This window comes from Lycium ferocissimum, chromosome 12 (assembly GCF_029784015.1).
Source record: "Lycium ferocissimum isolate CSIRO_LF1 chromosome 12, AGI_CSIRO_Lferr_CH_V1, whole genome shotgun sequence".
Lineage (NCBI taxonomy): Eukaryota > Viridiplantae > Streptophyta > Magnoliopsida > Solanales > Solanaceae > Lycium > Lycium ferocissimum.
Window position 1 is genome coordinate 54349007 of NC_081353.1, and position 19442 is coordinate 54368448.

Consider the following 19442-nt stretch of genomic DNA (forward strand, 5'->3'; position numbering starts at 1 on the left):
TTAATAATTTAAAACCCAAAAGAATTTAAAGAATTTGAATTCGGAACCCACAAACCTCATATTCTACCTCCGCCGCTGCTTAACTATAATGACCTCATAATTTACACGGTCTATATGAAAGAGCTTCTTAAAATCGTACCCCAAAAAAAAAAAAAAAAAAAAAAAAAAAAAAAAAAGTGAAAGAAAAATAGTGAAGTAGCCCTTTAAAAGAATGAAACGCACGTAATTCCCTGCGTTGTTGTCTGCAAAAGCGGTCGAAATTATTAGTCTCTTTTTAAAAAGGCAAGTGAAAGGCAACCCCACCCGCCATGATACTTGTCTCATCATCCCTACACATCCAGCTTTCAAGCTTTTGAGTACTTTCACTTCACAGAAAACACCTACATACCTTATTCTCTTACATTCATCACTACTATTAGTACTGCCAGCTTATCCTATCCCTTACTCAAGTCGATAGCTCGTTTGTTATTACTGATATGGAGAAGGAGATGATGGAACTTGCTAGTAGTGATTCAGATCAAGTGATGACTAAAATGGAGGATCATCACTACAATAAACTTTCTTCTTCTGCTTCTCCTCCTGATGATCTTCCATCAACTGTTCAAAGATCCAAGGGTGGTCTCGTAACCATGCCATTCATTATAGGTACGTAAATTTTATTTACCCTTTAATAAGATGAGCGAGTATTTATGATTTACTCAAATTACAGATTGTAAGGTCTTTTTTTTCTTTCTTGAACTCCAAGTTAAGTCAAACTCCCTTGGGGAGGGATGAATCAATACCACCATTTCCTAGGTAAAATGGCTTTATTTCATACTTAGTTACTAACACGTGCAGCTTCTCCTATCCATTTCCATTCTGTGTTATCTTTCATTTACTACAACGGACAAAAGTAGATTTTCGTTTTTGTTGTCTTAAACATTTTCTCTCTTTTCTCAAAAAAAAAAAAAAAAAAAAAAAAAAAAACATTCTCTCTCTTTTAAGTTGTTCTATTAAAAATCTTCTTTCTGGGTAATCTTGTCAGTTTAATACTTACGTCAACTAGTCATCCTTGAACAGTTCTTTTAACATGAGTTCAAGTTAAATTCATGTTAATCATGAACAGAATATATATAGTTTTCTATTTTAATTTGTTGTTTTCAACTCTTTACCGGGGAATTTTGTATGTAACTGGGGAATCTTGTATGTAATTGGTCTTAATGAACTTAATTTTGTTTTCTCTTTAGTGGGTAATTATATAATTGGATTTTATGTTGTTCTCAGCAAATGAGGCACTGGAGAAGGTGGCAAGTTATGGGCTATTACCAAACATGACATTCTATTTGATGAAAGACTACAGAATGGGAGTCACCCCTGCCCAAAATTTACTCTTTTATTGGTCATCTGCTACCAATTTCTTGCCCATAGTTGGAGCTTTTGTAGCTGATTCATATCTTGGTCGGTTTCTTGCCATTGGAATTGGTTCCATCTTCAGTTTCCTGGTAATTAAATCATTTTTTTTTTGGTTCCTCTTATTTTTGTGGAAATGTTTAATTTGAAATTAATTTAATATGAATCATAAAAGCACTACACAGCATGTACTGCTAATTTAGTATATAGTGGGAACAATATTAATTAATCTTTTGAACCCAAAAGAAAATATTGTTTTCTGCACTTAGTAATAATTTTTTATAACATCAGCTAAAGTTGACTCATAACACTAAGGACAGTTTGACCATAAAATATTTATGTTTTTCTTGAATAATTTTTTACTTTATTTGATAATCAATGTTTGAAGTTGTATTTCAAATTTGGAACTTATTACAACCTGTTTTCCAACTAACTTTCACTTTTGAAGTTGTATTCAAATTTAAGTACATTTAAGCATGAATATTATTCCAAATAAAGCATGAATATTACTCCAAATATTCTACGCAAAAAGTACAACCAAACAAAGAAAAAAATAAAGTGAATAAAAAACACAACTCTATCTTCAACTCCACTCCACAAATTTCAAACAAAGTGATAAATATTTACAATCTATGGCCAAACCTCTGCTAAGTAAATCTTCAAAACAAGCCTAATCCGGTAACTCTAATTTGAATAGTACTATCCTATAATTTGTTTAATTTATTGGAGGCCTGAATATTAGTATATGATTTTTGTTGTGTAAATGGTACGAGGTACACTTGTTTCCAGCCTTGATACGATGTAGACTTCTTGTCCTCTTAACTGTCAATGCGTATAGTAGTATAAATTAATTTCCTGCTTAAACGTCGCACTCACCGCTAAGGTTCCCGTTGTAAATATTTAATGGGCTTAATTATCACTTGTGGAGTAGTTACGTTTATGTTGTCACTTTCTCCTATCTTCCCGGTTTAGCATATTATTAAAAATTTAGGTATATATAAGTTATTGTGTCATGGCCAACTATATTATTGTGTATAGAGAGAGTTGTGCGTTATAGCTGTATAAAATGTTGACATGCAAGTATGAGATAGATAGATAGCCTTGTTTGGCCAAACTTGGAAGCCAATTTTTTTAAAGGTGATTATTTTAGAGAGTTGAGACGTTTGACCAGACTGTAAAAAAGTGTTTTGAATAGTAATAGAAGTTGTTTTTCAGAATTTGGAAAAAATAATTTTTTCTTTAGAAGTACTTTTGAAACCTTGGTCAATATCGACAAAAGTATTTTTTTTCAAATGATTAGAACGCAAACGACTATTTTTCAACAATATTTTTTTAAAATTATTTTTGAAAAAAATCTTTTCAAAATATACGCATTTTGAAAACTTGGCCAAACCAGCTACTCCTATAACGTAACTTGTCAAGTGTTAAACACTCCGTAACATAGCCACCTTTCTTTTCTCGGGAGTTTTAGAATGTTTATACCAATTCAATGAATATATAGCGAAATTCTTCATATAAATTTTTATTACTAAAGTAGTGTTAATTAAATTTTACTTGATCATAGCAAATTAATGTGATTTGATATAAATACAACACGTAGATAAGTTATTTTTCCTTTTCCGCTGTCTCTTCTCCTTTTTAGTACTTATACTAGAACTAGAATATTACTTTTTGGAAGACAAAGTACTGCCTTTGTCTTATTTTTCCTTTTTCCTTGTGTTGGGAGGAAGAGGTAGAAGGAGGGAGGAGAGGGAAGGCTATGATTGGATCCTGTACCAAAATAATGCAAGAGAGAATTACAGTATTACACTGAAACTTTCTTTTATATAATTTTCAACAACGCTTATACTAATCAGAGGATGTAATGGAGTTTTACTTTGTATATTGGTGATAACCTTATGTACTGCTAATATTAATTATTTATTCAGTTCGGAGTAAATGTCAATTAAGATGCTATTTTACCAGCTTTGGATCGCTACGACATAACACATTTTGCATTAGGGTGAATTGTGGCCAGTTTTAATGTAGTACAGAATTTACTTACTGTGTCCCAAGATGGAGACATGCTAAAATTCTTTTAATTCAAGAATGAATTATGTACATTTTAATGAACAGAAAATGATCCTCTTGAAGATGTATTAAATTATTCATGCATCAGTTACTTAAACGTGCCTAATTAACTATACCATTTTGCCAAAAGATGACTTAAAAGTTCTGTTAGACCTTAATATTCTTGATCTACTTATTCTAGTTTGCAGGACTCAAAGTCAATCAAAAGTTTCAATGTGAATTTTATATATATCGAACAATACAAGCTTTTGCATTTTATTAATTATAGAAGAATAAACTTCTAACAGTGAAAATATAATGTTACTTTACTGAAATGATAGTATCAGCTAATTATATAGTTCCTCGTTTAGTTGTCCTTGCCATTATATTTCATATAGCCAAAACTAAATTTCGACGTAAGAAAAAGTGTTGCACCCATCTTCTAGAAATTATGTTTCCGCCACTGCTGCTAAACACCTTAATGTTCCATTTTCAGGGTACAATTCTCTTGTGGATAACAGCAATGATTCCGAAAGCAAGGCCTCCCCCTTGCGATTTACCAACTCAGGCGTGTAAATCTGCAACACCGGCACAATATACACTTTTGGTTTCCTCGTTTATGCTAATGTCGATTGGTGCTGGTGGTGTTAGACCATGTTCTTTAGCATTTGGCGCAAATCAGTTTGACAAGCGCGATAATCCTAATAACAAACGGATACTGGAGACTTTTTTTAACTGGTACTATGTTTCAGCCATGATCGGCGTTCTGATTGCTATGACTGGTATTGTATATCTTCAAGATCAAATGGGATGGAAAGTTGGATTTGGAGTTCCTGCAATAATTATGTTCTTCTCTGGTCTGCTGTTTTTTATTGCTTCTCCACTTTATATCAAGGAAAAGGCTAGCAAAAACTTGTTTAGCAGGTTCGTTCAAGTAATTGTGGTAGCTTATAAGAATAGGAAACTTGCATACCCGGATCAGAATTCTGGTTACCATCACAACAAAGGTTCAGACTTTTTCGTGCTATCGAGCAAATTGAGGTGTGAAGAACTTTCTTGTTCATAATTACATTTGGTTGTGTATATTAAGTATAAAAATACATCTAATATACATATTATATACACAAATATACTTGTACTATATACATAAATATACACATCTTTTACAGAACATGTACAGAATTAGTGTATATTTTGTTACGGCCCGTAATTAATTTAGGCCAACGGGCAAAAAAAAAAAAAAAAAAAAATCCCTGTAATTATCCTAGGATGTATTCAATCTATGTCCTTTTTGTCTATTTAGCATCTGAAGTGTGTTTCAATTTTAGGTTCTTAAACAAAGCTTGCATCATAAAATCCCCTGAAGATGTTAAGCAAGATGGTGTTGCAGTCGATCCGTGGAATCTTTGCACAGTGGAGCAAGTTGAGGAGCTAAAATCTCTTATTAGGGTACTGCCATTGTGGTCAACGGGGATCATGATATCGATAAACTTGAGTCAAAGTTCGTTCCCTTTACTTCAAGCTAAATCCATGAATAGACACATTACTAAAAACGTTGAAATTCCAGCGGGTTCTTTTGGAATGTTTACCATCATAGCTTTAACACTTTGGCTTGTTCTCTATGATCGCGCGATCCTTCCAGTGGCATCAAGAATCAGAGGGAAACCAGTTCGTCTTGGAACTAAAGAAAGAATGGGAATTGGGATATTCTTCTCTTGCATGTCCATGTTAGTCTCCGGGATCATAGAACATATTAGACGAAGAAAAGCAATCGCGCAAGGACTTTTGAATAATCCCGAGGGAATGGTGGCAATGTCAGCAATGTGGCTTGTACCACAACATTGTTTAAACGGAATAGCAGAGGCGTTTAATGCAATTGGCCAGACAGAGTTCTACTACTCTGAGCTTCCAAGAAGTATGTCAAGTATTGCAACCGCAATGTTTGGACTAGGAATGGCTGTGGCAAATCTATTGGCAAGTGTGATACTGAGCAATGTGGACAATCTTACAAAAGGAGAAGGGAAAGAAAGTTGGGTTTCAAGCAACATCAACAAGGGTCATTATGAAAACTACTATTGGCTTCTTGCAATTATGACAGCTTTTAATTTGCTTTATTTTATGGTTTGTAGTTGGGCATATGGACCTTGTGCTGAGAATATGAGTAAGAAAATGGTAGAGGGAGATGGTGATATGCAACTGGAGAATATATCTTAGACCACTGCCTGCTTAACTTGAAATCATGTTTGTGCAAGTGGTTTAGTGTATACATAGTATTTATAAGTAATTATGTTATAATTTGTTTTAGGTTCATTTTTCAATCAGATCTTTTGATTGGTATATATTTTCTTCTTCCCAAGGCCCAAAAAGAAAAGAGAATAAGAAAATAATGCATGGAGAATTAGAGGAAACGTAAGGGATCAATTAAGACAGGAAGAATAAAATTGATCCTTTTTAGATAATGGAGGGGTGAATTTGACACTTTCCCGAATAACAAAATGGAAAAACTTTAACAAGATAAAAGGCAATGTGTCAAAAACAGTGGCAACGTGCTTTCATTGAGAGTTGAACTCAAGACCTCCCGCTTACTAAACGGGTGCTCTAACCAACTGAGCTATGAAAGCTTTTTTGACCTTTGTATGTCCTTTCCTTGCTTTCCTCTATCCTTATTATCACCATGTAAATGTTAGCTCTGCTTGTTTATTTAGCTTTCGAGATTTTTATATGGAGACCAAGGTGTGTGCAGCGGTGGAAGATTTTAGGGGTTACAAAAAATTGAGAGAGATGAATGTTTACTTGCTGATAAACTTATCAAACAAGAGGACAAATAATGTCACTATCAAAGTCACTATAAAAGATGTTAAATATTTGTTGAAGTGAATAAAGACACCACCATGCACATTTTCAGACAAATGAAGACCACTAATACGAAGAAGATTTGTTAATTTGAAAAGAAAAGCTCAAGGATGTGGAGTTATTCTCCTAGCAAGCTTAAAACTTAAACCAAATAGCTTATTTAACAAACAACAATATACCTACCAGAATCCACTTTATTCCTGTCTTTATGGTAAAGTTTTTCGATAAACCCTCGGCTCAAGGATATAACTTATGAAAGATATTAAGAAATTTATTTAGTTTTTCCCATGTATCAAAAAATGAGAGGATGCAAAAACGCAGAGTCCGGAGCCAAAATGGCTTCTTTTTACGGCCTATTACACCAAAATGGCATGTCTTTTTTTTTTTTTAAACCCAAATGGGTATTTCGTGCAATGTTGCACGAAATGCAACAAATTTTTATTTTTTTTTTAATTTCGTTTTTAATATAAAAAACGAAATTAAAAAAAAAAAAAGAAATTTGTTGCATTTCGTTGGACAGTGCACGAAATGCAACAAAATTTCTTTTTTTTTTTAATTTCGTTTTTTATATTAAAAACGAAATTAAAAAAAAAAAAAAATTTGTTGCATTTCGTGCAACATTGGTAGTCTTGTTATTCTTTGGTTTATTGTCCATATTTTGCATTGGTACTGGTTACTGGTTTATTGTCCATATTTTGCATTGAAGTTGGTGTTTTGTTCAGGTTTGCATTGAATGTTAGTTGGTGTTTTGTTATATTTAGTTATGCCGGATCCGGGCAATGTTTAACTAAAAGTACGGAGAAAACGTATTTTAGTTATGTTTAGTTATCTTGGTCCGGATAACTTTGATAATTCCTTCACAAAGTTATGCCGGTCCGGCAAATTTGCCCGTTAAAAGTTTGCCCCCATCGATAAATTTGTTAACGAATTATCAAAATTATGCCGATGCCTTATGGGAGGGCAGACTAAGTACAAGAGGCCAAGGGTTGTTGGACGGTGTATTTGTTTTTCCAAATGTGTTAATGTAAGTGTTTCTCAATCATCTAAGTCATTGTTATTATTTTTAGCCACTTTATGACACTAACCAATTTAAATTGCGAAAAGCGACGGGTTGGTGTCCACATCTAAGGCAATGAATTCGGCCTTGGTCACGGGTGATATTGGATACAAACCCAATTTGGAAAGGAACAAAAGCGATTACAAAGACAACTCCAAGTGCAAAGTGCTAATCATAGAATCCAAACAAGATCAAAGGCTCCCAGTTCAAACAAGATCAAGAAAAGGAAAAGGAAAATCTCCAAATGAAGAGTCTGTTATTTCTATGTTTAAGCTAGCTATTTTGGTGAAACTTGGATATGTAAGCAAACAATGTAGCTTGGTAGTTTTTGTTGACAATTAGTGCTATTTGTCCGGTTATTTTGCATATGGTATCAAGCTTTGGTTTATTAATCCATATTTTGCATTGAAGTTGGTGTTTTGTTCGAGGTTTGCATTGAATGTTAGTTGATGTTTTGTTATATTTAGTTATGCGGATCACTTTTTAGTTGTGTTTAACTAAAAGTCTCGCGGAGGCGACTTTTTGAGTTATGTTTAGTTATAATTACTTCACAAGTTATGCGGGTCCAAGGTATTTGCCCATATATGCCCCCATATAAATTTGTTAACGAATTATCAAACTTATGCCGATGGGGGGCATACTTATGCCTTATGGGAGGGGGGACTAAGTACAAGAGAGACGAGGGTAATCATCTAAGTCATTGTTATTATTTTTAGCCTTTATGACACTAACCAATTTAAATTGCGGCAAGGAATGCCTAGCGAAGCAGTTGGTGTCCACATCTAAGGCAATGAATTCGGCCTTGGTCACAAGTGATATTGGATACAAACTGACAAAGGATTGAAGTGGAAAGGAACAAAAGCGATTTCACACAAAGACAACTCCAAGTGCAAAGTGCTAATCATAGAATCCAAACAAGATCAAAGAGTTCAAACAAGATCAAGAAAAGGAAAAGGAAAATCTCCAATGAAGTAATCTGTTATTTCTATGTTTAAGCTAGCTATTTTGGTGAAACTTGGATATGTAAGCAAACAATGTAGCTTGGTAGTTTTTTGTTGACAATTAGTGCTGTCCGGCTATTTTGCATATGGTGCGGCATCATTGTCCATATTTTGCATTGAAGTTGGTGTTTTGTTCACACACAGTTGTGTTTAACTAAAAGTTGACAAACTTTGATAATTCCTTCATTATGCGGGTCCAACATACAAGTTTGCCCATTAAAATGCCCCAATAAATTTGTTAACGAATTATCAAACTTATGCCGATTTTTTTTGCCTTTATTTGCTTTCTTGTGCATATATATGTATTTGTCATTCCAAACTAATTATGGGTTGCGTTGTATAGCGATATGTTAATTGTTAAACACACACCACGGAACGAACCCATTGTCATTAACGTGAGATACTTACTATTCGCTTTTCGAACAATTTATTGTTAGGTTTTGAAATATATATCTGACAATTGAGAGAGAAAATTTAACAATTAGAAAAGAAGGAGAACAAAAAGCTTGAAATTCAAGTTATTATTTTAATGGGGGAGGGGTTAAAAAAAAAAAAAACAAAAATTTGTTGCATTTCGAAATCGAAATGCAACAAATTTTTTTTTTTTTTTTTTTTCGTTTTTAATATAAAAAACGAAATTAAAAAAAAAACAAAAATTTGTTGCATTTCGTTGGACGAATATGACGAAATACCCAAAATGGCTGTAAAAAGAAGCCATTTTGGCTCCGGACTCCAAAAACGCATCCCCATTTGAACATGATTTGAAATCAGTTGATTTGAAGTTGAAGTTTCTTAAGTTGTATTTTTTTTCATAAGCATTAAAACATCATAAGTTGTGAAAACTATCAAAACTTCCTCAATTCTTATATAATCTTGCCAAATGAGCATGCTATATAGTTCACAAACAAGGTATTGAAATATCATCCGGTGCCTTATTAATAAATCGCATATCTTCATGTTCCTTTTGTAAGTAAATGATTGCAATTACATGCTATTACAAACTTTCACACACAATTTGACAAAGATTCATTGATCAAAAAATCAACACTGGTGGTAATTAGCTATTCTTTAATATAATCCTTCCACATGGTATAGACAATTATTTTGCGCCAAAAATGGGTCTTTTTTTTTTTTTTTTTTTTTTTTTTTTTTGCAAAATTTAAAATGACATTCTTTTTTTTTACAAAATCTAAACTTATGAGACAAATTTTTCATTTAAAAAAAAATTGAAATCATGATATCAAATCCCAAATCCTACTTTTTGGAGAACTTGAGATTTAAAATCATGATATGAAGTTGAAGTTAAAATTATTTACAAATTTCATAAACAAACACTAATTTAAAATCAATATATGAAATCATAATTCCAAATCCCCTACTAAATTCACAAAACACAACTGCCAAATCATTTTACATACTTTAGTTGGATGTGAAATCGTAAAATGTGGTAGTGATGGGAAGTAGTACTCTGATTGGTGAATAACAAATGACAAGCGGGGACAAATAGAAAAAGCTGCAATGCAAATACTTTACACTCTTCTTGAAGTAATTCGAGGATAACTTTTCTACAATTTTAGGCAACACTCCCCAAAAAAAAAAAAAAAATATTTCGTCTAGGAAGTATACACTTACACTGGAAAATAAAGGTCATCAATATATCTAACTTAAATCCTACCGAAGAAAGAAAGTCTACTTAAGTCTACCTGTATATGCTGGCATTTACTCCTACAACACCCAATAGAATGAATTAAGAAATCAAATTATGCATTTTATTCAGATCCACAAGACACCATTCTTCCATTTTACATGGTAAATTCATGGGGCTCAAGGATCTATCTTGACCTACATTATCCATGTATTAACTCTAACAGGCTTTCTAAATTCTATGTAAAAAACAGTTTCTTTTCTCCTTATAAAAATCCTAGAATCCAATATGAAACCTACAGAGGAATTACTTCTCTCCGAGGTAAATAAAAATCCCTTCAGTACTTTCCTGCAGTACATACTTCAATCACTATCTGCTGTGATATTCTTCAAGACCTTATTTGTGGTTAAAAACATAGAAAGCCCCTCTGACACCTTAGAGCATTATTGTACTTTCTGACATTCCATCTTCTCCTTGCTTTCTGACCAACTTAAACTTGTTTGGGATCTTCAACCAGCTTTCTCTTCAGCTCTTTTTTATTTACCTAATGTCGAGAAAAAGGACATCAAATGTGCTGCTATAGCCATCATTGTTTGGATTCAAACTTAAATTAAAAAAAAATTTAAAAAAAAAAGTGAAAGAATGGCTGGAACAATGTCCCTTGAGCCGGGGAGGGGGAGGGAGTTTGGAATATCTAACCTTCCCCATAGCATTTCGAGGCAACGAGTCCCACAGATATAGATGAGTTGGTATCTGGGATACAGTTATAAAATGGCAAGAATTAGTTTTAAGCAACTTAATACTTGGATATCAGAACTAGTGTTATCAAAGCGCGCTTAAGCCCTAAAGCGAGGCTCAAAACATGTTGAGCGCTTCGTCTCACTTTATGTGCGCTTCAATGTCGTCATCAAGGCTCTAAGACATACTTTTCCTTGCCAATTAGCCTCTCTTGAGGAGGTGACACTAGATGATTGATGTTTCACTTTATCATAATATTTTTACAATTTCTTTGTCCATATATTTATTATTCATGCTTATTATTATTAATCTTGAACTAAGCATATATATATTTGTATTTTTGCACCATTGCGCTTTTTTCAATTAAAGCCCACGCTTTATTTGCGCTTCGCGCTTAAAGCCCCAGCTAACCTCAGCTTTTTTGCACTTTTCGCTTTTGATAACACTAATCAGAACATCTCGCCAAATTAAAAAAAACAAAAAAAAAAACCATAGAAACTATATCAACCAAACCAAAATTGCCTTTTTTACCCTAAACCAAGTAATTTCTACATTATGTTTTTCTTCAATCATTTGATCATTCATGTACTGTCCCAGTAGAACAAAGTTCTTGGATAAGGAATTTGTTTTCCAAGCTCATTAACCGGAAAAACAATACGAATTAGCACTAGAAAAAAGGGTGATACCTTGTAGGGAGCAAGTTTCTCCTTAGCCCAATCAGAAAGTTCTTGCAAGGTTAGTGCAGGCTTTGACTCATCGTCTCGTTTTCTTTTGACTTCAGCTTCAGGCACGACTATTGTACATACCACTTCACCATAATCTTTGTCAGGCAAGCCTAACACACAGCATTCTGATATAGTTGAATGCTGTGAACAGGAAATTTGATTAATACGGGATTTAACTGTTGAAATCTATCTCAACAGGGAATAATCAAAATTTAATAGAAACCAAGGGCATTTTATATAGCTAGATAGAAAGCAGCGACCTCTAACAGAACTGCTTCAATTTCCAATGCTGACAATTTGTATCCACCAACCTTCATAATATCAGCATTTGTACCTGAAAAAGAAAAAAAAAGTCAATTCAAAAAAAGAAATTCAATTCTTTCTCCAACAGATACAGTTTAATAACAAGAGAACTTCCATCACCCATTGTTCTATGAATGGAAAAAAACTGGTCAAAGAACAGGGTTGAATAAACTTAATAATTAATCTTCTAATAAATTATTAAAACCTTGTCTTCAAAAAATATTTGTTAATAGACTCAACTATAATCCAGGAGATATATATCTTTCACAGACCTATATCTACCGTTTGGGTTCTCGAACACGCAAGACGAAGTTGTACAAACACTCATTTGGGGGGTTTGAACTACCTAGTGAGAAACTTTAGATAGGTCATAGAAGTCCCACTGGGGAGTGGGACATAACCTGCATACAAATGGTATAGCACAACTAGCAAGTAAAAATTTAAAGAAAACCATATACAATTGGTATGGCACAACTATATCTACCGTTTGGGTTCTCGAACACGCAAGACGAAGTTATACAAACACTATCATTTGGGGGGTTTGAACTACCTAGTGAGAAACTTTAGATAGGTCATAGAAGTCCCACTGGGTAGTGGGACATACCCTGCATACAACTGGTATAGCGCAACTAGCAAGTAACAATTTAAAGAAAGCCATATACAATTGGTATGGCACAACTAAGAAAAACTTGGAAGACGATATGCTTACGTCCCAAAATGATGTAATATCCGTCTTCGTCAACAGTAACAGTATCTCCAGTCTTGAAATATCCATCATCAGTAAATGACAGCTTGGTTACCTAGCAAATCCTCACATGGTGCAAGAGATGTTCAATACCAAGAAATGACTTAGGAAGTCTATCTATTACAATTTAATGAGCCACTTAGCCTCAAATGCAAATGGTAATAGATTCAAACTAAGTGCTTGACAAGGTTCAAGAGGGAAAATAGCTTCTCTCATGAAAGCTAATAAACAAATGGCTGTTACCATAAATGCAGGAAAGAAGTTTTATAGCAGGAGATGAAGAAGTAGAATTACCAACTATGTAGTGATTACCTCAGGTAATTTCCAGTATTCTTTGAACAATGATGGGCTCTTAATGCAGAGCTCCCCAACTCCAGTTTCGTCGTTACTACTTTCATCTTCCAAAAGAATCTTGGCCTATCAGAAACAATGAAGTGACAGAACAATCAAGAATAATCAGATAGACTTATAATAAAGACGGGATGCATCTAATAAAATTCCTGGACTGCATTTATGGACTTCGTTGCAGCAGCATGTTATGGAAAATATAACATCAGGAACTCACTAACCTGCACACCCGGAAATGGCTTGCCAACAGTACCTCCTTTGCGCTTGCCGCTTATGGGATTAGAGATTGCCATCACAAACTGGATGCAATTAACCATTTACATAAGCATAGATAATAAGTGGTGAGCAGTCAAAGCCCACATACCAATATAAGTGGCTATGAGCTCATTTACCTCAGTCATGCCATAACGTTCCAACAAGCGATGTCCAGTAATGGTTTCCCACTGCTGCATGACGGGCAGAGGAAGTGCAGAGGAGCCACTCATCTGGAAACAGAAATTATTGTTTTTTCTCATTTGGGATAATTAAGAAATACATTACATTTTGACAGCAGCACATTCTATATTCTATAAAAACTAAGCAAAAAGATAATGTCATAGGCTCATTCTACATTAAGGGTGTGTTCGGTATGGAGGAAAATATTTTCCAACTTTCCCATGTTCAGTTGGTCAAAATTTTTGGAAAACATTTTCTGGAGGAAAATAAGTTCCTTAAAACTGAGGAATATGACTTCCCTAGTGGAAGTAGGGAAAACAAGTTCCACAAGTGGCATTCCACATTGATTGTGTCCTCCCCACCCTTCAACACACCTCATCTTCCCCCCATCCCCGTAGCCCCCATCCCCACCACCCCCTATTCTAACCCCTCACCCCCCATTGTATTTGTCTAAATTGTACGCAAATGATTTTAGAATAATATTATTGGCTTACATACCGAGCACAAGAAAATAAGTAAGAAACCCAATTACTTTTCTGAAAAACATTTTCCTTCATACCGAACACGCCCTTAATGTAGTCTATTCAAACAATACCAGCAGAGGAGAAACCAAGCCTATTACCATAAGACGCAAGTGCCTCGCTGCTGAAGCAGAAGCTTCTTTTAGTTCTGGATCCATTGCTTCATAACCTTGTATCAATCGTGCATACATAGTTGGAACCTATTGTATTAGAGAAGAACATCAATCAGAAAAGAGGAGCGGGGGGTAGGCCGGTGGATCTGCTACCAAAGCTATTATTTGTCACCATGGTGTTAACAAATCCTTGCCAAGTACAGACAAAAGCTATCCCTATGACCCTATCCATAACCCAGATACTATCATACTAATGACATCTTAGATATCTGAAATTTAAATAGAGGCTTCTGCTCTAAGTATCTCCAATACAGGGATAAAGGAATCAGAGATCATGACATTGTATTATTAGTCTCAGCCATGGAACAAGCATTAAGCAAATGAATCGAGAAACCATGTATTCTTATTCTTAGCTTTGACACAAACAGGATGCAACTAACGCAACGACTTAGTCAATGGCATTACATGAGAAGTTTAAGGAATTTGTGACATTGTGGAGAACTGAATTTAAAATGAATTAAATCTGTCTTGGGCTGTGGGGGGGGGGGGGGGGGGGGGGGGATTTCTGACATTATTAGAGGCTTCCGCGGTGAGTCCACTTCACGGACGCAGGAATAGGAGACATGTATTCTTACGCACAGCTTCCAGCACATACTATGCAACTGAAGCGACAAGTCATTGTTCCATGGTAAGTTTAAGAATGCAAAGCTCAAACATAATAAATGCACCAGATTATCTAAGACGCCATAACATTGCAACTATATTTTTTTAATCTAGTCAAAACTGACTTACTCCAGTAAAAACTGTAATGGCATTATCTATTTTAGTCCCATCTGTAGGATATGATTCACGCCATCTCTGCCAAATTCCCCTCACACTGAATTTTGGCACGAAGTCAACCTTCAAAAACACAAAAGCAGATATAGTAATATGAATTACCAATCAGAGAGCATGTATGCTGCGGGTGAAAAAAAGTTTGAAGATGCGAAATTTCTTTGAGTAATTACCGTGGAACCTGCATAAAGAGGGGCAAGTAAAGCATTGAAAAGTCCGTGCACATGTATAGTACAGGTTAAGGATCAACCAAATTTTTAGTTCAAATGAGATTGTTTTTCCCACACAAAAGCATGTAGCAAAAGCAAGAAAAACGTAAACAACATGATTGGGAACAAAAATAATGGCAATGTGGATATGATGGAGTGGTAGACAATGCAGAAATTGATCCTTGGATGTGTATTCCCATGCATTAGCTAACATTTGGACCTGAAATAGCAAACATGAAAGGAGTAAAATTAGAGATAACTTCCAGCAAACTGAAAGGAGTATTTTGTAGTAAAACTTCAATGAAAACAATCCCCACCCCTCCCAATATTACTGACAACTGAAAAGGGCATAAACAAGTTCACAGAAGTAATTGATATCGATTCGTCTTCAATTACAAACAGCAGTTAGTCCAAGGTGGTCGCTTGGGTTACTTATCATTTCTCAACAATACAAATATTATGACATGTTGACTACCTCCCGAATCTATAGAATATCTATGAATTTGCTGCCTATTTGAGGAAGAAAAATAGTGAAAGCAAACTTGCTTAATCAGATACACCAAGGTCTGTGATAGGCATGATATCTACTGAGCCTTAATTTATAGCGTAATTTCACGAGGTAAACGTGGAATATTGCTGATTAGATCAATGAATTCGAGAAGAAGACATAAAGAATCAATCATATCATGATCCAATAAAAACATGGGAATGCTAACATCAAGTCTAGACATCAACCTGTGCCAAGACTCCATGGTGTGTGTGGACAACTCCTTTTGGTTTCCCTGTTGTACCGCTGGTGTACAAGATAAAAGCGGGGTTCTCGCCTTACAGAACAAAGGAAAATGCTATTGATGAGCTCCAAACACCTTAAACAGGGAAATAAATAACTGTATCGAGCCACAAGAGAAATTACCCACTATCTCACCATAGGAATTGGTTTCTAGCAGGTTTTGTTGACCATCAGAAACCGTGTCTTCTGACTGGTCATGCTCTATTGATGAATGCGCGTCCAGAATTGAAGGAATGAGAGATAACTGAGCACCAGTTTTTGCTGCAATTGTATTCATAAGTTCTTTGTGGTCTTCAGTACTCAAAATTATGGAGATGTCCTAGAAATCAATGTTTCACAATGATTTAAATAAGCATAAAAGAGCACAAAAATCGGAAAGAGGATATTGCAGTGTTTCTACATCATACAGACAGGGAATATTTAGCCTGATTGAATATGATCTAATCATCTATAGACAGCGAGGACGTATTTGAAAAAGGAAAATGCATTCATTTTTTATGTGTCTTTGTTATCTATCAATATAATACTTTACTGACAGGAAACAATGAGGGAGAAGATTAAATATTTAGAGACAGACCGAGTCATTCATCACATGTAGCAGTTCAGCCTCAGGGTAGCTCAGAGCAAGAGGGACCGCACAGCCTCCACTAAGCCAGGTCCCTAGTATTCCAGCAACGAACTCAGCAGAAGGTTTGGCCACAATCCCTACTCTTGCTCCTTTGTCCTGAAAAGTGGAAGCATTTAAGCAGAAAGCAATAACAAGAGTAATATCCATAAACTGACTTTGAAATTGGAAGAGCAATATATCCAGATGAAAAGACATAGTGTGTTTGAAAATGAACAATTTTCGCAAACAACATTACTGTCAAACTAAGCATTTCAACTAGGAAAAGAAACCTTTCATTTAATTCACACTGTTTGATAAAGATTAAAACAACAAATTCATGCAGCTTTAATTATTAGAACTCACACTTTTGAGATCTAGCTTGCTTAACAAATTAGAAATCCTCCTCGCAGATGATATCAACTGCAGGTAACTGTAGCTCTTTTCATCAGCTCTTATGGCAATATTCTGCTGCGATTCAGGTCCCTTGTTGGCAACTTCCTTGACCAGCTCCATATAGCTTATGATACTTGTAGCTGGAAAAAAAAATGAATAAAGAGGAAGAAAACTTTAAGATTATTTAAATGTCATGTTTGTACCACCATCTCTAACTTTTTGAGGCACAAATATGCCATGAGTTGCATGCAAGGGACTCATTGTTTACGAAGATAAATTTACACGAGAAATCTAGAAAACAACTACTCGCTTATTCCAACTTATCTGATAATCTTTCCTTTTCGGATCCCCAAAACGTTTGGTACCAATTTACTAATAATATTATTCGATACAACTTTCACTAACATTCAAGAACAACAACAACAACAGTGTAATCCCATAGGTGGGGTCTGGGGAGGGTAGAGTGTACGCAGACCTTACCCGTACCTCGTGGACTATGGTTTGTCAAAATGATAAAACAAAGATTTTAACTTTTTCCTTTGGGGTTAGGCATCTATTTGCATCTTCAGAAACAGTAGTATTCTTTTGGAGTAAAATGTACGCCCCATCGCATTTCATATAATGCTATTCGATTGGAAATGGAGTTAGATATGTTTATCTGACATACATATTGCATTAGTGGTTGAAAAGTTACTTTTATAGGGAAACATTAATCAAAGTTTAATTGTTAAATGAATTTGAGTTCTTGAATGTTAGTACTGCTTTCCCTATCATTAGCCATGTCCTCTTTGATTCTATATTTTTATTTTCTAATTGTTTTGATATGCGTTACACGAGTCTTTTAGAAACAACCTCTCTACTTAAGAGGTTCTTAGCTCACAGTGAAAAGATGGTATATGTGTTAAACAAAAACCATATGAATTCTAAAATCTCTGATACAGTCCACCTTTTATACGTCTTTTTACAGGATTTCACAGGAGCAAAGATAGCCAACACATTCAAGAACTCAAATTCATTTACCAATTTATTCTCAACAGATCCTAAACCAAGTAAGATCAATGAAACAAAGTAGGAAAATCCCCAGTGATCAACAGTACACTCTTTTTTCTTTTAAGATTTATAGCATAGCCGAGCGTCTATCTGAAAGAGCCTCTCTGCCCCACAAAGGTAGAGATAAGGTCTTCAATGATATAATTCTGCAGCAACTACAGAAAAAAAAATAGTTCTTTTTTTTATTTTATTTTTTGGCAAAGGCCGCTCAAACAAACATTTCTTCAAACAATTGATATACACCCTAAAAAAACCATTTTGACTGGGTAAATATATATACAGTAACAACAACATATATCAAGATAATCAAAATTCCTAAGACAAATACAGGTTTTAATCAAGAAAGAGAACTTACAGAAGACACGAAATTGAGAGGAAATAAAGGTATGATTTTTGTGACACGAAAAAAGACAGTGAATATATGTGGACTTAGAATTGAGGAAGTAGTTGAGAAATTTAAATGTGCTCATAATATTAGGTGGGAAGTTTTCTTTTATTTATAGAACTATATACTATAAAGAAAAACAAGAAATGATAAAATTTATGGCGACCAAACAGTTTAACATGTTACAAGACAAACAAGAAATGTCAATTTATGGTGACCCAACAGCTTTTTGTTGCTGCAACTGTATGGTTGAATGTTTTGACCAAATTGAATACGCCTATGTTTGAGTGTTGGTCTCGCCGATTAAACGGCGTTTTTTATACTGTGGAGAAGATTAACGAGGACATAATTGTCTATTTGAAACAACATACTTATAATTTTATTTTCCCCTAAAGACTGAGAAATTAAGAGAGGCACATAAGGCAATTTTGGTGCGCCAGGAAATTATGCTGAAGTTGTAATGCAGTACTAATTGTGATTTTTTTTCCTTCTTTTTCTCTTACCAATTGTGATACTTGAATAAATAATTCTGGTTGTGATACTTGAATAAATAATTCTGGTTTGATTTTTATTTCTAATTACAAGGCGTCTTGAACAGGATTTTGTCATTTTACTTATTGTATTTTTAATCAAATGTAAATAATCATTAGATTGTTATTCCACATGGCCTAAACTACACCAAATATTATCGCACAAGAAATGCTCTCGGCGCACCTTAGCTAGGTTTTGCTAACGTGCACCGATTGAGTGTTAAACCTAAAAAATAACGGCATAACTCCGACGAAATGGCGTTCTCGACGTCAAAGATGGTGACCCCACACGACGGGAGAAACTGTAATCTCCCTTCCCTAACATTTGGAAACTTCCTTCCTCCTCAATTTCAATCGATTGAGGAGGGAGACGAAGATCAGTTGTGCGACTCTGACTCACAAAAATCGATTCAACTAGAGCCGTTTGGTAGTGAACCCTCCCAACAGGCGGCGCGACGACTAAATTTCTCTGATGTGGGCACATCCGCTGCTCAAACTCCAACGGTGAAAGATGAATTTCGAGAGAACAGACAGGCGCAAAAGGGTAAGGTTCTTTCCTATGTCCCCCCTGGCACTACGGATGGCAAAATTTATATGAGTATTGTAGATGACGATTTGAAAGAACAAGAGGAGTATTGGAAGACGGCCCTGATAGGATATGTAATAGGTGATACACCATTTGCTAAAACAATGGACAGTTTCATTACTACTGCTTGGCCTTT

At 34.8% G+C, this 19442-nt stretch overlaps 2 protein-coding genes and 1 non-coding gene across 3 annotated transcripts; 1 reads left to right on the forward strand and 2 right to left on the reverse strand.

Annotated features, from left to right (window-relative positions):
• Nucleotides 1-232: 232 nt before the first annotated feature.
• LOC132039749 (protein NRT1/ PTR FAMILY 1.2-like) lies at nt 233-5742 on the forward strand. Its single transcript, XM_059430271.1, has 4 exons — nt 233-645; nt 1264-1481; nt 3935-4479; nt 4767-5742. Exons 1-4 carry the CDS (start codon nt 477-479, stop codon nt 5650-5652), a joined length of 1818 nt encoding a protein of 605 aa, XP_059286254.1. The 5' UTR covers nt 233-476; the 3' UTR covers nt 5653-5742.
• Nucleotides 5743-5985: 243 nt separating this feature from the next.
• Nucleotides 5986-6059, reverse strand: TRNAT-AGU (transfer RNA threonine (anticodon AGU)). The gene has a single exon. It is a non-coding gene; the product is annotated as a tRNA-Thr (tRNA).
• A 4030-nt stretch (nt 6060-10089) lies between these two features.
• On the reverse strand, nt 10090-17538 carry LOC132038944 (probable CoA ligase CCL8). The gene is made up of 16 exons (XM_059429449.1): nt 16726-17538; nt 16333-16479; nt 15879-16074; nt 15701-15789; nt 15116-15185; nt 14930-14982; nt 14715-14822; nt 13911-14009; nt 13246-13338; nt 13075-13152; nt 12818-12922; nt 12470-12560; nt 11718-11791; nt 11419-11598; nt 10694-10747; nt 10090-10538 (listed from the first exon to the last, which is right to left on the reverse strand). Exons 1-16 carry the CDS (start codon nt 16873-16875, stop codon nt 10485-10487), a joined length of 1641 nt encoding a protein of 546 aa, XP_059285432.1. The 5' UTR covers nt 16876-17538; the 3' UTR covers nt 10090-10484.
• Between the last annotated feature and the right edge of the window lie 1904 nt (nt 17539-19442).

Bases quoted from the DNA above. Each gene is read 5' to 3' on its own strand.
- LOC132038944 (XM_059429449.1), bottom strand. From the start codon at position 16,875: ATGGAGCTGGTCAAGGAAGTTGCCAACAAGGGACCTGAATCGCAGCAG. The intron at 16,480-16,725 runs GTGAGTTCTAAT...TCCACTTTTCAG, and splicing joins GCAAGCTAGATCTCAAAAGT to GACAAAGGAGCAAGAGTAGG. The intron at 13,339-13,910 runs GTAATAGGCTTG...TTCTGTTTCCAG, and splicing joins CGAGGCACTTGCGTCTTATG to ATGAGTGGCTCCTCTGCACT.
- LOC132039749 (XM_059430271.1), top strand. From the start codon at position 477: ATGGAGAAGGAGATGATGGAACTTGCTAGTAGTGATTCAGATCAAGTG. The intron at 646-1,263 runs GTACGTAAATTT...TGTTGTTCTCAG, and splicing joins AACCATGCCATTCATTATAG to CAAATGAGGCACTGGAGAAG. The intron at 4,480-4,766 runs GTGTGAAGAACT...TTTCAATTTTAG, and splicing joins GTGCTATCGAGCAAATTGAG to GTTCTTAAACAAAGCTTGCA.